At 44.9% G+C, this 24,637-nt stretch overlaps 1 protein-coding gene and 1 long non-coding RNA gene across 3 annotated transcripts; one reads left to right on the top strand and one right to left on the bottom strand.

Moving 5' to 3' along the window:
* Positions 1-14,324: 14,324 nt before the first annotated feature.
* On the bottom strand, positions 14,325-14,941 carry LOC147983648 (BTB/POZ and MATH domain-containing protein 3-like). Its single transcript, XM_087540811.1, has 2 exons — positions 14,727-14,941; positions 14,325-14,667 (listed from the first exon to the last, which is right to left on the bottom strand). Exons 1-2 carry the CDS (start codon positions 14,939-14,941, stop codon positions 14,325-14,327), a joined length of 558 nt encoding a protein of 185 aa, XP_087396937.1.
* Positions 14,942-16,005: 1,064 nt separating this feature from the next.
* On the top strand, positions 16,006-24,390 carry LOC125540909 (uncharacterized). 2 transcript variants are annotated; one of them, XR_015615706.1, is made up of 12 exons: positions 16,006-16,541; positions 16,893-16,947; positions 17,469-17,565; positions 17,664-17,719; positions 17,872-17,934; positions 18,293-18,393; positions 18,494-18,597; positions 18,750-18,787; positions 18,896-19,333; positions 19,706-21,502; positions 21,603-21,761; positions 22,614-24,390. It is a non-coding gene; the product is annotated as an uncharacterized LOC125540909 (long non-coding RNA). The 2 variants fall into 2 exon arrangements; XR_015615705.1 differs by having other exon boundaries at positions 17,469-17,569.
* Positions 24,391-24,637: the final 247 nt, after the last annotated feature.

Raw genomic sequence — 24,637 nt, 5'->3', positions numbered from 1 at the left:
TATTCTCCTTAAATGAATAACCGTATTACGATAGACATAATCCAATCATGTCTATGCTCAACGCAAACACCAATCTCGATGGTAGAGGGAGCGTACGATATTTGATCATATCAACATTGGAAACACTTCCAACACATATCGTCAGCTCACCTTTAGCTAGTCTCCGTTTATTCCGCAGCCTTTTATTTCGAGTTTACTAACATTTAGCAACCGAACCGGTATCTAATACCATGGTGCTACTAGGAGTACTAGTAAAGTACACATTAACACAATGTATATCCAATATACTTCTATCGACCTTGCCAGCCTTCTCATCTACCAAGTATCTAGGGTAATTCTGCTCCAGTGGCTGTTCCCCTTATTACAGAAGCACTTAGTCTCGGGTTTGGGTTCAACCTTGGGTTTCTCCACTAGAGCAGCAGCTGATTTGCCGTTTCATGAAGTATCCCTTCTTGCCCTTGCCCTTCTTGAAACTAGTGGTTTCACCAACCATCAACAATTGATGCTCCTTCTTGATTTCTACTTTTGTGGTGTCAAACATCGCGAATATCTCAAGGATCATCATATATGTCCCTGATATATTATAGTTCATCATGAAGCTCTAGCATCTTGGTGGTAATGACTTTGGAGAAACATCATTATCTCATCTGGAAGATCAACTCCCACTTGATTCAATGATTGTTGTACTCAGACAATCTGAGCACAAGCTCAACAATTGAGCTTTTCTCCCTTAGTTTGCAGGTTAAGAAAATCGTCGGAGGTCTTATACCTCTTGACGTGGGCACGAGCCTGAAATCCCAATTTCAGCCCTCAAAACATCTCATATGTTTCGCGACGTTTCAAAACGTCTTTGGTGCCTCAACTCTAAACCGTTTAACTGAACTATCACGTAGTTATCAAAACGTGTATGTCAGATGTTCGCAACATCCACAGACAACGTTCGAGGTTCAGCACACTGAGCGATGCATTAAGGACATAAGCCTTCTAAGAAGCAATGAGGACAATCCTCAGTTTACGGACCTAGTCCGCATAATTGCTACTATCAACTTTAACTAATTTTTCTCTAGGAACATATCTAAACAGTAGAACTATAGCGTGAGCTACGACATAATTTGCAAAATCCTTTTGACTATGTTCAGGATAATTAAGTTCATCTTATGAACTCCCACTCAGATAGACACCCCTCTAGTCATCTAAGTGATTACATGATCCGAGTCAACTAGGCCTTGTCCGATCATCACGTGAGACGGACTAGTCAACATCGGTGAACATCTTCATGTTGATCGTATCTACCATACGACTCATGCTCGACCTTTCGGTCTCTTGTGTTCCGAGGCCATGTCTGTACATGCTAGGCTCGTCAAGTTAACCCTAAGTGTTTTGCATGTGTAAAACTGTCTTACACCCGTTGTATGTGAACATAAGGATCTATCACACCCGATCATCACGTGGTGCTTCGAAACGACGAACTTTAGCAACGGTGCACAGTTAGGGGAGAACACATTCTTGAAATTGTAATAAGGGATCATCTTATTTACTACCGTTGTTCTAAGCAAATAAGATGTATAAACATGATAAACATCACATGCAATCAAATAGTGACATGATATGGCCAATATCATGTTGCTCCTTTTGATCTCCATCTTCGGGGCTCCATGATCATCATTGTCACCGGCATGACACCATGATCTCCATCATCATGATCTCCATCATCGTGTCTTCTTGAAGTTGTCACGTCATCTATTACTTCTACTACTACAGCTAACGGTTAGCAATAAAGTAAAGTAATTACATGGCGTTTATGTTGACACGCAGGTCATAAATAAATAAAGACAACTCCTATGGCTCCTGCCGGTTGTCATACTCATCGACATGCAAGTCGTGATTCCTATTACAAGAACATGATCAATCTCATACATCACATATATCATTCATCACATCCTTTTGGCCATATCACATCACATAGCATACCCTGCAAAAACAAGTTAGACGTCCTCTAATTGTTGTTTGCATGTTTTACGTGGCTGCTATGGGTTTCTAGCAAGAATGTTTCTTACCTACACAAAACCACAACGTGATATGCCAATTGCTATTTACCCTTCATAAGGACCCTTTTCATCGAATCCGATCCAACTAAAGTGGGAGAGACAGACACCCGCCAGCCACCTTATGCAACTAGTGCATGTTTGTCGGTGGAACCGGTCTCACGTAAGGGTACGTGTAAGGTTGGTCCGGGCCGCTTCATCCCACGATGCCGTCGAATCAAGATAAGACTAGTAATGGCAAGCATATTGAACAAAATCAACACCCACAACTTCTTTGTGTTCTACTCGTGCATAGAATCTACGCATAAACCTGGCTCATGATGCCACTGTTGGGGAACGTAGCAGAAATTCAAAATTTTCCTACGTGTCACCAAGATCTATCTATGGAGAGACCAGCAACGAGGGGAAGGAGAGTGCATCTACATACCCTTGTAGATCGCTAAGCGGAAGCGTTCAAGTGAACGGGGTTGATGGAGTCATACTCGTCGTGATCCAAATCACCGATGACCAAGTGCCGAACGGACGGCACCTCCGCGTTCAACACACGTACAGCCCGGTGACGTCTCCCACGCCTTGATCCAGCAAGGAGAGAGGGAGAGGTTGAGGAAGACTCCATCCAGCAGCAGCACAACGGCGTGGTGGTGATGGAGGAGCGTGGCAATCCTGCAGGGCTTCGCCAAGCACCGCAGAAGAGGAGGAAGAGAGGGATGCAAGGCTGCACCAAGAGAGATCGAATCGCATGTTGTGGGCAGCCCTTTGCCTCAATATATATAGGGAAGGGGAGGGGCTGCGCCCCCTCTAGGGGGGGCGGCAGCCCTAGATGGGGAACAAGGGTGGCGGCCAAGAGGGGAGGGGAGAGGGAGGCGCACCAATATGGGCCCTAAGGCCCATATCCCCTTAGGGTTTGCCCCCTTTCCACCTCTTAGGCGCCATGGGCCCTTGTGGGAGGCGCACCAGCCCACTAAGGGGCTGGTCCCTAACCACTCTTGTCCCATGCAAGCCTCCGGGGCAGGTGGCCCCACTTGGTGGACCCCCGGGACCCTCCCGGTGGTCCCGGTACGTTACCGATAAACCCCGAAACTCTTCCGGTGACCAAAACAGGACTTCCCATATATAAATCTTTACCTTCGGACCATTCCGGAACTCCTCGTGACGTCCGGGATCTCATCCGGGACTCCGAACAACATTCGGTAACCACATACAAACTTCCTTTATAACCCAAGCGTCATCGAACCATAAGTGTGTAGACCCTACGGGTTCGGGAGACATGCAGACATGACCGAGACGTTCTCCGGTCAATAACCAACAGCGGGATCTGGATACCCATGTTGGCTCCCACATGTTCCACGATGATCTCATCGGATGAACCACGATGTCAAGGACTTAATCAATCCCGTATACAATTCCCTTTGTCTAGCGGTATTGTACTTGCCCGAGATTCGATCGTCGGTATCCGATACCTTGTTCAATCTCGTTACCGGCAAGTCTCTTTACTCGTTCCGTAACACATCATCCCGTGATCAACTCCTTGATCATATTGTGCACATTATGATGATGTCCTACCGAGTGGGCCCAGAGATACCTCTCCGTTTACACGGAGTGACAAATCCCAGTCTCGATTCGTGCCAACCCAACAGACACTTTCGGAGATACCTGTAGTGGACCTTTATAGTCACCCAGTTACGTTGTGACGTTTGGTACACCCAAAGCATTCCTACAGTATCCGGGAGTTGCACAATCTCATGGTCTAAGGAAATGATACTTGACATTAGAAAAGCTTTAGCATACGAACTACACGATCTTTGTGCTAGGCTTAGGATTGGGTCTTGTCCATCACATCATTCTCCTAATGATGTGATCCCGTTATCAATGACATCCAATGTCCATGGTCAGGAAACCGTAACCATCTATTGATCAACGAGCTAGTTAACTAGAGGCTTACTAGGGACATGGTGTTGTCTATGTATCCACACATGTATCTGAGTTTCCTATCAATACAATTATAGCATGGATAATAAACGATTATCATGAACAAGGAAATATAATAATAACTAATTTATTATTGCCTCTAGGGCATATTTCCAACAGCCACCACACCACCCCGCATGTATGAGGGGCCGGTGCGACGCTCCGGTGGCATTGCTACCCCCCCCCCCCAGGGCCACCATCCCGCCTAACCCTGGAGCGGTTGACCATGAGATCTAGCCCTTTGACTTTCCATGGAAGGGCTTTGAACAGTGGACCTCTCCACCCGGTTGTGTCAGGTCAGCTCAGAGGGACACCTGGGAGCAACATCCGGGCCAAACCGACAGCTACATCCCCTCCGTGTAGACCCGATGCGTCCGTTTTCCCCCTCCAGGTGCCGGCGGCGGCGCCGTTCGTTAGGGGGGCACGCCCCGGAGATGCGTGCCGCCTCTTCTAACATGCCACAACACCACCCAGTTGTGGTAGGTCATCCCATAGAAACACTTGGGAGCAACGTCCCCTCCGTATAGACCCGATGCGGCTCTTTCCGCCCTCCAGATGCTGGCGGCGGCGCCGTCCGTGAGGGGGGCACACCGCGGACGTCAGGGGGTCACACTCCGGAGACGGGTGCCGGGCGTTTGCTTCCGCCACTGAACTTCTGTCACATAGCTGTTTTTGATTTTAATAAAATATAAGGACCTATATTCAAAAGAACATGACGACACAGTATTAATGTGCTCGAAAAAAATACAAACTATATATATTCATAATCTATGGAAAAATTACAAACTACATATATATTCATATAATACATAAAAAGCATAAAAACATATTAAAAAGCATAAAAACATATGTAAAAAAGCATAAAAACATATGAAAAAAATGCGTGTAAAAAAATATATAGCTATGCCGACGGCATTGCCGTCGGCATAGAAACGGCATGGTTTTGGGAGGCGTCGTGCCGCGGATCGGTGACGTAGCACCTATGCCGACGGCTGCCGTCGGCATACCTACGCCGCGGATCGGTGACGTGGCATGCGGAGATATGCCGACGGCCGACGGTCGGGCATAGGGTTGACGGCGTTAACCGCCAGTCACGGGCGGGGTCGCCGGGCCCACAGGTATGCCGACGGCTGGTTTATGCCGACGGCTGCTGTCGGCATGTCTGAATCTACGGCGACGGCCGTTCTGTGCCGACGGCTGCCGTCGGCATAGCTCCGTGTAACCCGACGGCCAGGGTAGGCCGACGGCCAGGACTGGGCTGTCGGCATATCTCAAACTAGGCCGACGGCAGCCGTAGACATAGTTTTGGCCGTCGTGGTAGGACCGTTTTCCGGTAGTGTGTAAAGGAGCTCATGTTGACATGGAAGGCTCTGAGAAAGGCAAGAGAAAGACACACTGGAAAAAAGTATGGCGTAGGCTTCTGCGACTTCAGGTTATTCAAAAAGGGCTTGGTTGCTCGGCAAGCATGGCGTCTGCTCACAATTCCTGACAGCTTGTGTGCACGACTGTTACGAGCAAAATATTACCCTCATGGCAGACTTGAGGACACGGTATTTTCTGCAAATCCGTCTACCTCCTGACAAGGTGTTTCGCATGGTCTAGAACTTCTGAAAAAAGGCCTTATATGGAGGATTGGCAATGGCACACAAGTCCGTATTTGGCGTGACAGATGGGTACCGAAACCTGAGTACAAGGCAATATCTCAGAAAGGTCGATGCCGGTTGAGGTGGGTCTCCGAATTGTTTGATATTCATGGCAACTGGGATGTTAACTTGATCCAACAGTACCTTCCGCTTGATGCTTCACTCATCTTAAAGATTAAAACTACTACCCGTAACCTGGAGGATTTTCTTGCTTGGGCCGGTGAGAAATCAGGTGTTTTCTTAGTTAGAAGTGCCTATAAGCTTGCCTTTGATGAGTTGAACCAATCTGCACAGACTTCTCCAGCATTTCCCCCTAGTGGTGAACAATCTATGTGGTCAGCGATTTGGAAAAGTACTGCACCTCCTAAAGTGCGCATTTTTGCTTGGCGGGCTGCAACAAACTCTATGCCTACATGGGAACGTAAGCGATCTCGGACGCTTGAGATTTCGTCTCTTTGTCCAATTTGTGGCACTGAAACTGAAGATACTTTTCATGCCCTTTGTCGCTGCACTTTCGCCAGAGACTTATGGCACACTATGTCGACCTGTTGGGATTTACCAAAACTAAATGACTTGACCAATACATCAACAGACTGAATCCTTCAAGCTGCAAGTAATATGTCTGTCAATCAGTCCCTGTGCTTCTTGATGTTGCTGTGGAGAATCTGGTATGTGCGGAATGAGGTTGTACATTCGAAACCTGCACCCCCTGTTGAAGTGTCGAAGCGTGACCCCACGTCCCCTACGCTCCTCGCCTAGGGTTTGTCTCCTCTATGGCGATCTGACCGCCTAGAGTCCCACCACCCAACCTACACCGATCGGCGCCCCGTCGATCCCTGCAGTCTTCCCGCCGTGTCCCGATGGCCTCCTCGGACGCCAACTCGGCCACAAGCGGCGGCGCCTCGGCGCCCGCGAACTCCGTCCTGGAGGACTTCTTCGACCAACTAGATCTGAACGATGAGGATTTCAACGATGTGGAAATTGATGAGGAGGATCCGGTGATCCAAGAAAGCGTGCGGTGGTTAGCCCTTGCTAGGGTTCATACCGAGAAGAATTTCTCCCCGGCCGCATTCTATAAGGATATGAGAGCGTCCTGGAATCCGGCTCAAAGGGTGAGATTTCGCCCTGTTGGTCCCAATAGATTCGTAGTCCAGGCCTCATGCCTGGGTGATTGGGAGCGGATGATGATGCATGGGCCATGGCTATTTCGAAACATGGCGGTCCTGTTGTGCCCGTATGACGGGTTTACCAAAGCTGATGAGGTAGTCTTCGATCATATGCCTATTTGGTTACAGATTCATAAGCTGCCGGATCCCTATTGCAAGCAGGAGATTGTGGGCAAGCTGTTGAAAGGCGCGGGCAAAATCCTGGAGATGAGATTGAACGGCAACACCCACGGCGACTACATTAGGGTTAGGGTGGAGCATGACATAAAACTCCCCCTAACCAAGTTTGTGAGCATAGTTCGATCTCAAGCAAGACAAGTTTTTCTGGTTCGCTATGAGAAGTTGGCCAGATTCTGCAAGTTCTGTGGCCTCATTGGACATGAACACAAGGAGTGCGGCTCTGGGGTTCATGATCAGCAGAAGCTCAAGTTCGGTGACTGGCTATACGCCAACGGCCCTAGCCGCTCTCGTCCCGAACCAAACCCTAGCAGGGCGAAGGCCCCGCAGCAGACGGGAGATAATGGCGGCTCCAAAGCTCCGTTGGATCCTCGGATACATGGGACTGATCCGGATCTACTAGATACGGCGACCAGCCCGCCTAAGTTACGTCGTGAACATATGGAGCTGGAACGTGAGGCAAGAAAAAGACTCAACATGGATATTGCTGGGGATGAGGGCATGCACACATCCAACAAGCCCAAAACCCTACTTGCCATCACGGATTGTAAGGGAAAAGATGGAGAGGAGGCTACGTCGCCTTCGAGCAGTACATCTAGTAGCAAACGCGCCAGAATGTCACAGGAGCTTATTACAAATGAGATATCGGCGGCCTCCCGCGAGGAGGACCGCCGGACGCAATGAATATACTGTTCTGGAACTGCGCGGGGGAGGGGGGGAACCGCTGGACAGTTCGTGAGGTTTTGGCCCTCTCAAAAGCCAACTTCCCCAAACTAGTCTTCCTCTATGAGACTAGACAGGATTCTGTTAAAGTGGAAAAGCTGCGTTGGAGACTCGGGTTGAAAGGCTTTCATGGTGTGAGTAGCGATGGAAGAAGTGGTGGTTTGGCTCTGTTCTGGGATGAGTCGTTGACAGTAACGGTGATAGATTCTTGCGGCCGTTTTATTGACGTCAAGGTAGTAGATGGCGGTTCGGGCACTTCTTGGCGAGGAACTTTTATTTATGGGGAGCCACGTGTTGAGAATCGTCATCGGATGTGGGAGCAACTGTGTGGGCTTAGGGCCAGCTCACGGGAGCCATGGGTGGTGTGCAGAGATTTTAACGAGGCACGTTGGCAACATGAGCACCTCTCTGGTACGCCGCGGTCTGAATCTCAAATGGCGGCGTTTAGAGATTGCTTGGAAAGATGCGAGTTGGAAGACCTGGGCTTTTCAGGTTATCCTTTCACCTACAACAATGGTCAGCAGGCGGATCGGAATGTTCAGGTCTGACTGGACCGTGCTTGCGCTAATGAATCATGGCGGGACTCTTTCCCCGCCGCGAAGGTGACCCATCTGGCCACTCCCTGTTCGGATCACTGCCCCATCTTGATCCAGATGGAGGGTCAGCAAGATGAGAGACGTCGGGTACCCACTCTACGCTATGAGATAATGTGGGAACGGGACCATACTTTACCTGACATGCTAGCCAGGGCGTGGAACAGACACAAACAACCTGACAGCTTGGGTTTGGTAGCAAAATCCCTGAAGGAGGTGCTTAAGGATTTAAAAGAGTGGAATAAAATTAAGTTTGGTAACGTGTTGAAGGAGATCGAGAAGCTGCGATCACAACTTGACGAGTTACAGATGACGGGTTCTGACTATGCTGTCATTCGTGCAAAGATGAACGAATTGGATGAGCTGTTATACCGTGAGCGGATGCTTTGGCTCCAACGGTCTCGTATTGATTGGTTAAAGGAAGGGGAACGGAACACCAAGTTTCTGCACAGAAGAGCTGTCTGGCGAGCTCGTAGAAACCTCATACGCCGGTTGCAGAAGCAAGATGGTTCTTGGTGTCACGTTCCATCAGATATGGAGAGAATGACATCCTCCTACTTCAAGGAGATCTTTACTAAGGACCCAACCCTTTCACCGGATGGGGTTCTTGATTGTATACAGCCTAAAGTTTCAGTGGAGATGAATGAATCACTGTGTAGACCTTATACCGAGGAGGAAATCTCGGATGCTTTGTTCCAGATCAGGCCCCTCAAAGCCCCGGGCTGCAATGGCCTCCCGGCCAGGTTTTACCAGCGCAACTGGGGTTTAGTAAAAACGGAGATTGTTGCTGCAGTTCAACAGTTTTTCTTATCTGGTGTGATGCCTGATGGTCTAAACGACACAGCTATAGTGCTTATTCCTAAAGTTCCCCACCCGTAGGAACTGAAAGATTTCCGTCCTATTAGCCTGTGTAATGTGCTTTATAAGGTGGTCTCCAAGTGTACCAGATCATGATTGCGCGCGTTTCTACGCCCGTATATTTTTAAAAAATTTAGAATATTGTGTAAACATTTGAAAAAATATATATCAAGAAAACAAAGTTACATAAAGGATAATTTAATCATTCACATAATGGGAGACTTTCTGCCCCGTTATACTGTTTCTTAATTTATATATATGAGATAGGCATCCCAACCTCACCAACTGAGAGACACAAAAACAAAGAAATTGACTATGTCAACGCCACCTCCAAAGAAGCATACATATAGGATTAACGAATCATCCACCGTTTATTTGCAGATAATCTATATACGGATTCTTCTTACCATGCCTGACTTAACCCCAAAAGGCTAGGAATGTCCGCATGTGCAGCACACATTAACCTCAAAATTTTCCATAGTGATCAAGAATATCACAATTTAGCTCAACGGGTGGGTATAGAAGTTTTTCCCAGGACAAATAAGTAATAGGCTTGTATCCAAAAAAAGTTTAGAGACTAAAGCACGAGCAATGCTCACGGGGGCTGGGATGGACGCGTACACCTTTTGGGCTAGAATCATGTTTCAAACTTCATCAGTTGGGTTAAACGCACGCAACCGCCGGCCCAATAAGCACACGTGGCCCGAACAATCACAGCCGGCCTAGATAGCACCACCGAGCAGCGGCCCAAGAGAAACATCAGGACATCCAAGATCGACCTGATCGGATGGTTAACGATGGCAAGCGCCGTGGAGGCTCGTAGCTCGTTCCGTTATACTGTTTCTCAATGGTGAACAGACTCCGGCCTCTTCTGATAGAACTTATATCTGAAAACCAGAGTGCTTTCATCCCATGACGGTTGATCTCTGATAATTCAATGATTGCCTTCGAATGCATCAATCATATACAATCTGTAAGGCACTCGGGCCCCGGGCTGTGTGCGTACAAACTAGACCTGTCGAAGGCCTGCGATCGTGTGGACTGGGATTTCTTGGAGCGGGCTTTGGCAAAATGGGGTTTCTCTCCTGTGTGGATCTCCCGTGTCATGGCGTGTGTTTCATCTGTGAAGTATGCGGTGAAGTTTAATGGGAAGCTGTTGGATTCTTTTCTCCCTCAAGAGGGCTCCGTCAAGGTGACCCGTTATCTCCCTTCCTCTTCTTGTTTGTTGCTGATACTCTATCCTCCTTGATTCATAAGGCGACGCAACAAGATGGCCTTGAAGGGATAAGAATATGCAGGGGGGGCACCGGAAATCTCCCACCTTCTATTTGCAGATGACTCGCTACTGTTCTTCCAGGCAACAGAACAGCAGGCACTGTTAGTGAAAGGTTTGTTGAACACGTTTGCGACGGCGACTGGTCAGCTGATAAAACCGTCCAAATGTTCCATCCTCTTCTCAAACCAGTGCCAACAAGTTGTTGCTACGCAAGTTAAAAATATTCTGGAAGTTACCCAGGAAGCTTTTGAGCCCAAATATTTGGGCTTGCCGATACCTGAAGGCAGGATGCACAAGGGGAAGTTTGTGTCATTACAAGAATGGCTAAGGAAAGTTCTTGTCGACTGGAGTGAGCAATACATGTCTTCTGGCAACAAAGAGGTTCTGATCAAGGCGGTAGCTCAGGCCATTCCGACCTATCTTATGAGTATTTTCAAAATCCCCTACTCAGTGTGTGATGACCTGACTCGTATGATTCGCCAATACTGGTGGGGGGTGGAGAACGGCAAAAGGAAAATGGTTTGGATGAGCTGGGACAGACTACGGTTACCGAAATCCATGGGTGGCATGGGTTTCCGAGACATGAGGGCTTTTAACCAGGCTTTGCTCGCCAAACAGGTCTGGAGGCTTATCGACAATCCGGATAGCTTATGTGCGCGTCTGCTGAAAGCTAAATATTACCCCTCTGGTCAGCTACTTGATATAGTCTTCCCGAACTCCAGTTCGGAGGTGTGGAAAGGAGTTTTGCATGGCCTTGCGCTTATCAAGAAGGAGGTCTTATGGCGTGTTGGTAATGGTACAATGATCCGGACATGGCGTGATCCGTGGATCCCGCGCCCTCACTCATTCCGTCCGATCACTCCAAAACGGAACTGTCGTTTCAACTGGGTTTCTGATTTCCTTGATGACAATGGGGCTTGGAGGTATGATCGGCTGAGGGAGTTTTTCTGGGATATGGATATTGAGCACATTCTAAAAATCCGACCCTCGCCGCGCCAACGTGATGATTTTTTGTCTTGGCACCCGGAAAAGAGTGGACAATTTACTGTAAGAAGTGCCTACAAGCTGGCCACTTACGAACACAACGATACCTTTGCAAATGGTGCATCTAGCACCAACCCGGAGGGGAACCGATCAAGTTGGAACTATATATGTAAGTCCAAGGTTCCTCAGAAGATGAAGATTACGGCTTGGAGGTGTGCAACGGGTACACTAGCTACACAGCTGTGTAAATCCTATAGACACCTGTCTACGACGTCCACCTGCCCGCTGTGTGGTTTTGAGGTGGAGGACTCTTTCCATGCATTAGTAACCTGCACCCATGCAAGAATTTTATGGATAAATATGCGACGAAGATGGCCACTACCTGGAGATGAGGCTATCATCTCTGATGGGAAAGAATGGCTGGTTTCCTTGCTGGCCAGATGCTCGGAAGATGTCTGTGATTTGCTCATCCTGCTTGTTTGGAGGATTTGGCAGTTGTGGAATGATATGACCCATGGGAAGGCAGCCCCCCCGGTGCCGTCTACCGTCGAGTACCTGGATAGCTACTACAAATCGATCAAGTTAGCTGGCCGCTACTCTACTGAAGATATCCTAAAGGGGAAGATGACTACTATGGATATGGACAGGCCGAGGCACACGATGGAGCGTCTTGCAGCTCCATGGCCAGCCCCGGCGCAGGGCACCGTGGCGCTCTCGGTTGATGGGTCGTTTCTCCAAGAGGATGGCTCTGCTGCAGCAGGGATGGTGCTTAGGAACGAGAAAGGGGAGATTCTGATGGCCGCGTATCGATATATCTTTCATTGCAACTATCCACTCGAAGCTGAGCTACATGCGATCATGCAGGGTATGGCCTTGGCCATGCAGCACTCCGATCTCCCAGTGGTTGTGCAAACGGACTCCTCGGAAGCCCTGTCTAGCTTGACTAACGGTGCGTTGGTTCACTCGAGATACGGTCATACAGTTCTGGAAATCAAAGATCTGCTTGGTAGTAGGGAGTTTTTTCCACAAAAGATTAGTAGACTTCAAAATAGAGTTGCCGATCGTCTGGCGAAATATAGCCGGTCCGAACAAGCTACGGCTGTGTGGCTTGGTTCGGTTCCACCATGTATCGAGGACATTTGGCCCCTCGACTGTAACTCTATTCATATGTGATAAAACTCCCTTTACCCCCGCAAAAAAAAGAAGAAGTGTTGAAGCGTTTTTTGAGCAGCTATGTCCAACCCATTTTATCGCTTTCACATTCATTGGATGCAGATTCAGTCAAAGGTAAAGCAGTTTTACCTGAGTATATGCTCCTTTGCACAAAATCGAACAAGAGAAAGAAGACAGTAACAGATAGCTTACAATGGGAGAGGCCAAATATAAACACCGTGAAGCTTAATACAGATGGCTCTTATATGGAATCTGATGGAAATGCAGGAAGCGGTATGATTCTACGAGATCATAATGGCGACATAATCTTCAGTTCATGCCGTCACTTGTTGCATTGTTATGATTCTCTGGAGGCAGAATTACTTGCAATCAGAGAAGGATTGTCTCTCTCACTTCAGTGGAGTCAACGTGCTGTTTTAGTCGAAACAGACTGCTTGGAGGCTTTGAACATGATTAAAAAGGAACAAATGAACAGATCACAATATACTCACTCCGTTCCTAAATATTTGTCTTTCTAGAGATTTTAACAAGTGACTACATACAAAGGAAAATGAGTGAATCTACACTCTAAATATGTCTACATACATCCGTACGTTGTACTCCATTTGAAATGTCTAGAAAGACAAACATTTGGGAACGGAGGGAGTAGTTTTCTAGTTCGTGAGATTAAGCTTTTTATGTCTCAGCGAAACTCTTGTATACTCACATAAAGCGATCTCCAAATTCTGTAAGCCATGCATTGGCAGCTTTTGGTAGGACGAGGGTCGAACTGTGGTGTGGCTTTGTTCAGGCCCGGATGAGATTGTTAAACTCTGTGAAACTAGTTGTAGCATTGCTATGTGAATAATATATGTGCTTTTCCGCAAAAAAAAAGATTCTGAAAGTGAATGATTTTTTAAAATGCATTTGCACCTCACTAGTTGAGTCTGATTGCCTTGAGATCATTGATGCCTGCAACGAGGAGAACGAGATCTGAGCACTATATTCAGCAATCCTGGCGGACTGTTTTCATATTGCTCATGCAGTACCAAGTCTCAGCTTTATACATTGCCCTAGGGAAGCAAATAATTTGGCACACATCCTTGCCAGACATGTGTATGATTCAAAGCTATTTCTGCTATGGGAGGATGAACCTCCAGATTTCCTCTTATCGCATGTAATCAAAGATGTAAACCTTTCTATATTGCAATTTACCAATAGGCTCTCCCTTAAAAAAGTACAGGATTATGCAGGGGTGACGGATACGCGCTCCACTGATGAGTCAACCGCTGACACTCCCGATGACCGGTCGACCGTGAATGAGAGAGAGGGAACATGATCCCTGGCACCTTTGGTGCTGGGACTGTCAGCTCGTGGCGAAGACCAACGGCAGCGGCCGCATTAGGGTTTTCGGTTTCCCCTTGGTGTCACCTGGGAGGAGCAATGATGAGAGGGGGATCATTTTCTTGTAAACTATTGGTGTGACCAAGTGACTCCGCGGTTGTTAACATCTGTCCCTTTTGCAGATGTAATGGGGTTATTTCCTTACCATATTTAATCTAGACATATTTTTCAGTAAAAAACAAGAAGAACTAGTAAGCATATAGTAATAATTTTCTCTGAATACGAGCAAAAAATATTGCAAGAAACAGTGGTAAACATGATGAAACAAGAAGGTAACGCATTACAATTTTTTCCAAACATGCAGGAGCCAAAAACATTGCAACAAGCACATCTATCTAGCCACAGATGGAACCACAGAACCTAGCAAACGCCTTCCAAGCGGTGGTCTCAGCAGGCCTCGCGTCCTCTTGGACGGCCCACTCCTGGACCTGGACGACGGTGACCTTGCACCGGACGGCGAAGCAGTCGTCCTTGAGGAACCTGGAGCGATTCAGGTCCTCCGCGGCGATGAACGACGGGCAGCCCCAGGAGTTCCCCTTGTCGAAGGCGGAGGCGGTCCCGCGTTCGCGGTGCGACGGCCAGTTTACCAGCGTCCCTCGGTGGTGCACCAGAGCGAACTCGTACTCGGCGTGGATGACGTTCTCTTCGGCATCGGCGTCAGCGTCGTCGTCGTCGCGCCTGAGAAACACCGAAACGAAGCCGGCGGGCGCGCCCCGTTGAGGTAGCAGCAGACCCGCCAGGCGTGGCCCGCCGCCATGAACACGGCGGACTCCAGGTAGCCGCCGTCGCTGCCGTGCATGGTCTTGAGCCGCGAGCAGCCCTCGACCCTGAGGATGTGCTCCCCGGCGCCGACGGCCGTGGCGGCGACGGTGGACACGGGGGCATCCGCGTGTTGCAGTGGTTGGTCATCCGAGGGCACGGGCGCGTAGCACGGCGGAGACGACGACAACATCTCTCTAGATCGATGGGAACGCTGCGTACGTATTCTAGTAGGATCGATGCGATGCGATGGGACTTCATATCAGGTTTGGAGGATTTATATAGGCAGAAGATCGGTAAGAGACATGGACGGATTCAGTCAGCCTCGGTCCTTTCCTTTTGAAAAGTGACGCGCTTTGCGTCTTCCTTCCGGGGAACCTTTGAGTCGTAGCCGTAGCTTCTGCATTCTTTCGTATCTCTATTTTCAATGAAGCAGTTGACAGCGTTTTGGGTACCGAGCGAAATTTCGCGATCTCGCGCGGTTACCGCGTTTACCGTCGCCCCTCGAGAAACACACATAACGAGCAAAATATCTCGAATATTTTGAAATTTTTGAATTCAAACGTTCACTGCATAGTTAAATAAGTAGCATCTCTTGTATATCAACAGAACAGGTAGTGGCCTGTTGGCAAAGGTATCGTTTCCTTAGCAGCAAGTCGCGGGTTCGAGTCTGGCCTCGCGCAGTTTTATTTTTTTCGAAAAAAAGCAAAAGTTAAAAAATGCTGCAGTGACCAGCGGTCGAACTCGCGACGTACGCGCAAGCTGTAGTTGCGCTCCACTAACCACTACGCCAGGGAATAGTCCATGATATGTATGAGTAAAATACTTAGTATATCGACGTCAAAAATATTTGAATTCAAATTTTGATTTTAAATTTCGCCCGAGTTTTTTTCGGAATTTCGCGGTTACCGTGGTAACCGCGAATTCCGGTGACCCTCGAGAAAAAAGGACGGCTTAGGATCCAAAACCTTGGCAGTTGGTAGTCTCCATCGGTCAATTTTTGTCTCACCAGAGACGGTTAATTTTCGTCCTCCATCTCACCTCCCGCTACCCAGCGATCCCCCGTTCCTCCCTCGAGACCGACCAAAAAAACGGCAGGCTACCACGAGGCCCGTTCTGAAACAATATGGTTCAGCGACAGAAAATCGTTTTAAAAAAAATCTACAACGGTTAACCTACGAAAAGCCAGCCCCTTGTGCTCTCGCATCCCCTCGCACGCACGAAAAAAAAACAGCAAAAATAATCCCGAGAGAAAGTCCAATCGCGTCCCGCAAACCCTAGCCGCCGCTGGCCTCCCCCTACCCGTGCCGCAGACGCACACCATCCTCTTCTCCTCCCTCCCGTCAGCGACCTGCCTCCACTCCGCGAGGCAGATCGATCGAGACCCATGGCTGGGGTCGCTACCGTGCCTCGCCGCGCAGCGCATCGGGTATCCACCTCCCATCCCCCATCTTCCTCCTTCAAATTTTGGCAGCAACGACCGTGAGTGTGGCTGCTCCTCGTCCGTGCTCCGGCAGACGTCCCCTACCCACCCCCCTCCGCTGACGGTGGCCAGAACGAGGTGGGTTCAACCGGCAGAGCCCCGGGTGAGATCGCGTGCGAGTGGACGGAGCAGGCGCTCGTGGTCGAGGTGAACCATGGGCGCAGTCGGAGCAGAGAGTCGGGGCGTAGGAGATGAGGAGAACGGCGTAGGCTTCATGATGGAAGGAGATACGGCGGCGGACAAGGAGGAGGTCGGGGGTTACACGGAGGTACAGGTGGATGTCAGCAACCTGCCCCCTACGACGTCGATGGTGAGCACCCAATATGTGAGCACCACGCGCAGATGTTCCTCTTAACTTGCGACCTTTCCCTGCTGCCTTAATTTCCCCCTACAACTCAGTCAGGCCTCAAGCTACTCCCTAATTTTTGTAATTTGCATTATGTATATTCTGAATTCTTGTTTGATTATAATGAAAGAAGTGGCATAGGATCTGCAATTGTGTTGGGGTAAAGTTTAGTGATATTGGTGTTTCTTTTCAAGATTCTCTTTTTTTGGCAGTACAAACTTCTCAAGCAAAGACGTGTGATCCATTTATTTGAGTTGTAGGTTGTAATCTATCTATTTGATCTATTTAGTGATATTTCACGTCGACTGATTGTAGGTACTTTGACGTTAGAAGGGATACTTGCCCCTTTGGCGGATGATGTTTTTACAAGGTATACATGATCTTGTTTCAGATTCAAATCTATCATCACATATATTTCTTATATAATGTGTGAATTCTCAACTGAAACTTGACCGGTGCCTAGAGTGATATTTTGCCTGCTGTTACCTTCTCATACTTAATGTGCAGCAGTAGTTCTGAATGAAGCCTAATTAAAATACTAAAGGCGGTAAAAACATAACTGCTGATGATAAGCCATGCAAATAATTCGTTAAGAGTAGGTGATGATAAGCACCTCTAAGTAATATTGTAAGTTTTCTGCAATCAGTGCTAGCTTAGGTGATGTGGAACGTTAAGAGTAGCTGATTGGTATGTTCATCAAAGCCATGCTTTGTAAAATAGGGACTATCAGATGGCCTTGGAATATAACCATTGTAATTTGACTCATGTAATGAACTGTGCAAAATAACATATATGGTGGTTATCTTCTCCTTTCTTTCAGTATTCAATTGCCTATTTTCCTACGCTCTTTGCTTCTTCGGTTTGACTCGTGCAGTACTGTATGTTCTCCAGCATGCCTACACCGATGGGCATTTGGAGGAGCCGGCAACGGTGGCAGTGCTTCATTTTCATGCCGACAATGGAAGTATGGACCAGCAAGAAATATCGAGTTGGTACTCTCTATTAGTCTTCTCTATATAATGTATAACCTCTGCTTGCTTCTCATAGACGATTCTGATGTATAAACCTCTGCTTACTCTCCGATAGAAAATTCCGTTCGAACATGCAGATTGGCATACTTGCTCAGAAGGTTACAACTGTAGGTAAGGCATCAAACTATATGTCTCAAATTAAGGTTTGTTTTTGGTTGGATGCAATTCTTTCAATAACATTCTTCTATAAATAAACTGAGGTTGCAATTATCTGACCATGTATTTTTGAATTGTGTTTTCCATTGAACATTCAAAACATCCAGAAGGAAGCAGTTGAGAAGAGAAGCACTTAGGGGATGATGTCGATCTTGCACATTCAGCTTTATGTATGTAGTCTCACTCTCATCTTATTTAATTTATTTATATCATTTGAATAAAGAAATATAGCCTCTTAGGATCTAAATCAGCAATTGTAAAATTGATCGATACTTGTGCTCGCTCACAGCAGATGTTAATTTTTTTATTTTACAGTACATTTGGATGTCGGAGTTCGTTGCAATACCACATAAGCATCATTTGAAAGCTTGATTTTGTCATTGAATTTAATGTATTTGTCCTTATAATATTTCCACCCACACTGGCCTTTTACCTACTCCTATTAATATACAGCAGCAAACAAGTCCTTGACTCCTTCAGGAGTATTCAGTAAGACTAAAAAGCTGAAAAAGATATTAATGCCTTCAGGTAAATGCTTCTTCGTGTACCATATATGGCAGTTTGCTAAAAAAGAAAAAGAAAACAATGGAGCAAATTAAAATATGATATGTTTATCAAAAAGGCAGAAGGTAATCGATGAGCAAACATATTTACATTCTAATATTTTTTTCTTTTCTTTTCTTGATATGTTATTTCCTTTGCTGATCCTTCTCTTCTTCATATGAACAGGCCCCCAGCTAGATTGACGAGAAAGTTTATTTTGCACATGGTCTTTTCTGGTTTTGTCCTTGTAGCAAGAAGTACATTTTTATAACAATATCAACTTTGCTCTGGTGTGTGCAATGATTTCATTCAGATACAGACCTTTTGGAAATTGTGGTTTTCTTTTGTATTTTTGTCCTAATATGGAATGTTCTATTGCTGGATTGAATTACTCTCTCAGCATTTTTATTTTGACATATTATAATGCTCAGTTTGTTTACAGGCTGCTGAATACTGTCGGGGGAAGGAATCAGTGCTGAGGTAACTTCTTTTCTAAAATATATTCTCAGTGTAACTATCAATATGATTTTACTCTACATGGTACATGCCATGAATACTAACTTATTTTCTACTGATATGTTTTAACAGGTGATCAACATTCGATCAGTTAGGCCACTGGATAGAGCTGCGATAAAAGCATATGTTACGAAAATAAATAGGTTGGTGATTCTTGAAGAAGGCTCCCCCCAACATCGTGTTGGTGCTGAGATATGGTTTTCTCTCTCTCTCTCTCTCTCCACACACATCCCAACCCTCTTCCAATTATTCATTCAAATTATTGTACAGAATCTACAATTATAAGAAAGAAGAATTTGATAAATTAGAGAGAGATATGCTTTCATAAATTGCTCACCCCTGAAGGTTACAAATTCAAGTGCTGGGTTCGAAGGATGAAGCAAATCCCAAGTCACATGTTAATATATCTTGATGCACATTTGTATTTACTTTGCTTCAGGTTCGCATGCAGTGACGGAGATTTCATCGGCTCGCCTCCATTTTCTTGGTGAACCCACATTTCCCTCTAAGGTTTGTGTTTTCCCCTTTTTATAGTATTTTTTTTTATTTTCTTGCTCGAGCCACAGATTCTACTTCTGCATATTGTTTACTTTATCCTCGCTGCATCGGCCTTGCATATGGCCATTGGGTACTGATCGCCTCCATGTCTTTGGTGAGCCCCCATAGCTCTAGGTCTTTTGATTTTGTTTAGTTTGTTAGATTTATGAAGAGCTCTTCTATTCCAAATTGAGAAACCTATGCTTCTTTCCTATGTTGGTCCAAAAGGCCATTTGTTTGATAGCAGTTTGATATCAGCAAAGTTTTTAGCCAAAACTGCTTTTGATTCGGTTCAGTTTGTGTTGTAGATATTTGATCGGTAATTTTGTATCTTTACGTACCCAGGTACATTCTGAAGGAGAAGATTGCTGGTTGAGAAGGCCATTTATCTGATATTAGTTTATTGAAGAAATTGCCCATGATGTATTTTCAGTACATTAGGATTTTTGTAGTCGCATGGTTCTGATAGGAAGATACCGTTTCTACCAGGTCAACAATCTCCCCTTCAATAATATTTGATTTACATTTTGTATGCCATTCATCGAATCAATGTGGATTACAATGACCACTCGTATGTTTTGATTGCAGTACTTCTCTATGCTATTTCACTATTTTGGACTCATGTTCTTTTCATTGTGATGTAGTAATAAGTGAAATAAATTGAGTCTAATTCTTTGTGTGGACATAGGCGTTTCAAAGAAATATATGGCTTGTTTTATTTTTGGCACTTTCTTCCCGGCCACTGGATATGCACTTAAGTTCCCCAACTAGAAGCATCTCCCTGTCCATGTAACCAATAATATTTTGGAAGTAGAATGTACTCAGGATCATAATGGAAAATTTTGTTTTTCTCAAAACCATGTCCCACTGTACATGGCACGAGAGTTTGAGCAGAAACCTGGGGTTAGCTCCTTGCCTACTCCAGGAATTATGCACTCGAACTATTTGAGCAGGGTTTTTTCTGTCTTTTGGATAGCATCTTGCAGCCAACATTTCTGAATTCCAGCATTGGTATCATTAAGCATTTTAGTTCTACCCCATATGGATATTAGTTAACTTTATGTTCTTATGACGTAAGTACATGCGAATTGTTCCGTTCCTTCTGGAATCAAATCTTTTTGGATGTCCGAAAGCACTTCTGGTGGATCAGAAAATTGTGTTTTTCTCAGCATCTTAGTTTTTCTCTATGGAAGTATTTAAAACAGTCATCATTCTTTCAAGAATGTTACCAATACAACACTGTTTTTGTGTTCCGAATTATGCGTAAATGCCCAAGGGCAGTGGACCAAAGTCAACAACATAAGTTGTTTGGCAAATGTGTCTTAGTTCCCTTTCAGTCTCTTCTGTAACATCATCTCTTTTAAAAAAGATCTTTTCTATATCAGTGCACTGTAAATATAGAAATGTTGGTTTAATCGAGTGTGTGATTGTCGGTTACCATGAAGGAAATCACTGTAAGATTTGAGAGATGCAAGGCTAACGTAAAAGCAGTAAGAGTCTTTGAGATGCCAAAACTTCTCTCATACATGTATTTTGTGTACATGTAAATCTTGATCTTCCAGCAACATTGACAGCAGGATAATTCTCTTTCTTTTAGTTGACCACAACATGTGATCAGGGCCCATTTGGAATGCAACTAGTGTCAAGTGCACCATCATCTTAAGCATTATTTACTCATGTTGTCACTGATTGCATATACAATACCATCAGAAGCATCCATTAAAAATGTGTCCTTAGAAGCATCCATTCAAAAAAGTGTTGAAGAACTATAGAAGGCTGGGTGTTGGCTGATGTTGTTTCGGTTACTATTCCTTGTGATTCTAAGTTATTTGCAACATAGTAAATACTTAGTATACCAGTCATATTTTCTTGTCAACATGCACCTATTTGGAGGCTTATCCGGTATTATTGCAATCTGGTAGAACTGTGTTACTACTAAGAATTGAATATTTTTAGTCAGAATACTATTTTAATGATCAATCACAATGTTGGACGCGACCACCTACTTATTCCCGAGACTTTAAGTCTTTGGTGGCTTAAGCACAATATGCCCGGCATATGTTCTACATCTGCGGCATGTAGTGATCCTACTGGCATTTCAAGAGGTCTTGTAAATACAACACTCTTCCAAAGTATTTCCAAGTAAGTGTTCACCTCGTGAGATTTATTAAATGTTTTAGATATGTCGCTTGTGAATGCTCATCGGTAGCTAATATCCTGAGTATTTTGATAATGGGTTTAGGTCTGGACGGTTATTGAGCCTGCATTGATGAAATAGTTGACAAAGAAGGAACTGAAATGAGGTTACTGAGCCTGCATTGAAGAATTTTGGTTGATGAGCTGATATCTGACCAAAAACTCAAGAACTAGAAGCAAGCCTGACATCCTTTTTCTATAATCGGTATGTTCTCGGTAGCAAGCCTGTCATCCTTTTCTATCCACATGAGGCTTACTGTTTTTTGTACTTATTGTCACCAATCAATAAAACATTGTGTATTCATTGCATATGGTGAATGGCCTTCTAGATTTGTGAGTTCATAGGTAGTTATACAACAGCAGAGCCATGTTCTAAAAACAGATTCGAGCCTTTCCATGGTTTGGAGTTGGGTCCCGGCGAAACGTTCAAGCGCATGAAATCAGTTCTTTTCAAGAATGCAACTGCTTTTTCTCTCTCATAGATTCCACTCGTAACATATCACAAGTATCTTCAGTCTAAGAAACTAAGAAAAGTGAACTTACATGCTTTATTTAAATTACTAAATAACTTACTAGATAATGTATATTTCCATTCGAGCATTCCAAAAACTGAATGACACTCCATTAAGCTGTAGGATGCATAAGGTAAGCAAAATATAGGAAGTCTAGACATCTGTAGTAATGCCAGAAGTGGAAGAACAAGGGAAAGAAAACATTTAAAAGGGCCAATTATAGGCGGAAAAGATTCACGTGGTTAATAGTTCATGTTTTGCACCAAGGAAGAACAGAGGAATGGAACCAAAGAGAAATGAGTGAGCATACACCTTTGCTAGATTTTATGAACTGAACTAATATACAAAAGCACATGTTGTTATCTTGGTGCATGTAGTTATTTAATTTAACAACTTGAATTCCACATGAAGCGTACTGTACTGGACTTCTTTGGGCTGTACATCTGCTCATATTCCATAATTTGGATCAGAAATGAAGCCTATGTGTATGTATAAAGCATTTGCATTATACTAATATTGTGTGTGTGTTGTTTTTAATGCCAAAGGTAAATCTGAACCTGCTCAGACCACGGGGAGGATTTCTCTGGTGGACTATCGCTGGCAAGGTTGGCATGGGAGTAGGCCCGTACCATGGGTTCGTGTGGCTGGAGAACCGTGGCCAGTGCTGCGATTGCCTGGTGTCCATGTGGGGCATAGCTCAGCATTAGGTGATATCCTTCTATGATAACCTAGCTGTACACAATTTCTTCAAAGAAAATTAAGATTGATATCAAAGTTGAGATTTGCAATGTATTTAAATTAGTTCTTAAATTTCTCCCAAAGCTACTGAAATTTCCCTTATTATATTTTTCTGTAGATACTGGTTGTTCTAAATTAAACCCACTACTTAAATTCCATACAAATGAGAGGCTCAAGGAAGCAACAAGTAGGATGAATGAGTTAGCGGGCAGAAGCATAGATCACAGAAAAACAAGAATATGTTTGCTCCCCATGCTTTGCATTGATGTATAGGTTCGGAAGTTTAAAAGCTTCATGCGCTCCCCATGCTTTGTATTGATGTATAGGTACGGAATTTAGAAGCTTCATGCTTTGTATCTCAGTATGTTCACAGTGGCTTCATTCTACAATTTAAAAAGGTGAATATTGGCTGGATAATGACACAAGTGATGCGGCTTCAGTCATGTTTCTTAAGCTACCGTGGTTATATCATCACTAGGCCATATAGTTTACCACTAACCTTCTTAAGTTCTTCCACTTAACCATCATGATTGCCGACTAATTTTTGTGTTCATGGTTATATTTCAGAGAACCGGTTTAGATAAATGCGAACACTGGTTGGGGGTTCTAAGAAGGATGACCCAAAATGGGAGCATGACAGACACCATGGTCCAGGAAATAAGGGGGAATCCCGTGGTGTCTACTATGCTTTCAGAAATCCTATGCAGTCAGGGAGATTCCTTCAGATTTTTGCATGATGAGCAGGTAGATGTAAAGGGTCGTGGTGTCTACTATGCTTTTCAGAAAGGTGAGTGCATTTGTGAAGCTTCCTGCAGAGTTTCACATGATGAGTAGGTAAATGTGCTGCTTGTGCATTTACCAAGTAGTTATATTGGAGAGCACACAAGCAACAGACTACATAGCTTGTGCTAATTTCCATGATAAGTTTTATCGCATATGAACAATTTATATTGCGAGTTAAGTTATTAATAGAAATTGAGTTGCTTATCATTGAGTAAAAAACGTTCCTTTATAGTATTTATAGTTTTATACTAATACTTTATCAAGGTGATATGCCGAAGATTTGTGATTATCACTGTATGGCCTTTACATTGCTTTGTTCATGTCTATACATGTACTTAACTTGGATGAGCTATTAACTGCAAAATATATTTCATGAACTCCGTAGCAGATATCTCGTTTCAAAGTAACATAGCCAGAGATGTTAACATTTGTTGTTGGAAACACAAGCACTAAATTTTTTATTGCATTTGAACTAGATATGGTTGTATCTTAGAGATTGTTGCTTTGGACAGGATTTACTATATTTTTGCAGCAGGCTACATGCTTCTCTGAATGACCATTTAAGGAGTGAACATGAACTGCTAATGTATATGTTCCATGCTCCATGGGGAGGGAACAAGGATTGATTTTCGCGGGGAGTAGGGAGAGTATGGTGAGTTACTTCTATAGTGCTATGGTTCACAAACTGTAAGTTGGTGATCTATGAAATATCTTTGTTGTTGCTTTAAGGGGCTTCTAGAACTACTTGATTGTGAAACAAGTCACTAGGTACTGCTCAGATGAATTATATGGATGGTACCACCATCCAACCTGTAGAAACTCCTATCCCTGAATTTCTATTTATTGGAACCATTAGATTTATAAGTATTTTAGTCATTATGTTTCTACAGAGGCTATGTGAAGCAAAGAAACTCCTATCCCTTTTAAATTTTAATACATGTAAAGTACTACATGTCAGTAAGGAGCTGACACTCTTGGACTGTGAGAAATTATTGACGTCTGGTAATGAAAATATTATTCTACAAGGAATACTATCGACAAGGATTCA

This window comes from Triticum urartu, chromosome 2A (assembly GCF_056163025.1).
Source record: "Triticum urartu cultivar PI428250 chromosome 2A, HENAU_Tu73, whole genome shotgun sequence".
Classification (NCBI taxonomy): domain Eukaryota; kingdom Viridiplantae; phylum Streptophyta; class Magnoliopsida; order Poales; family Poaceae; genus Triticum; species Triticum urartu.
The sequence above is the reverse complement of the archived record's forward strand: the minus strand, read 5'-3'. Positions and strand labels throughout refer to the sequence as shown.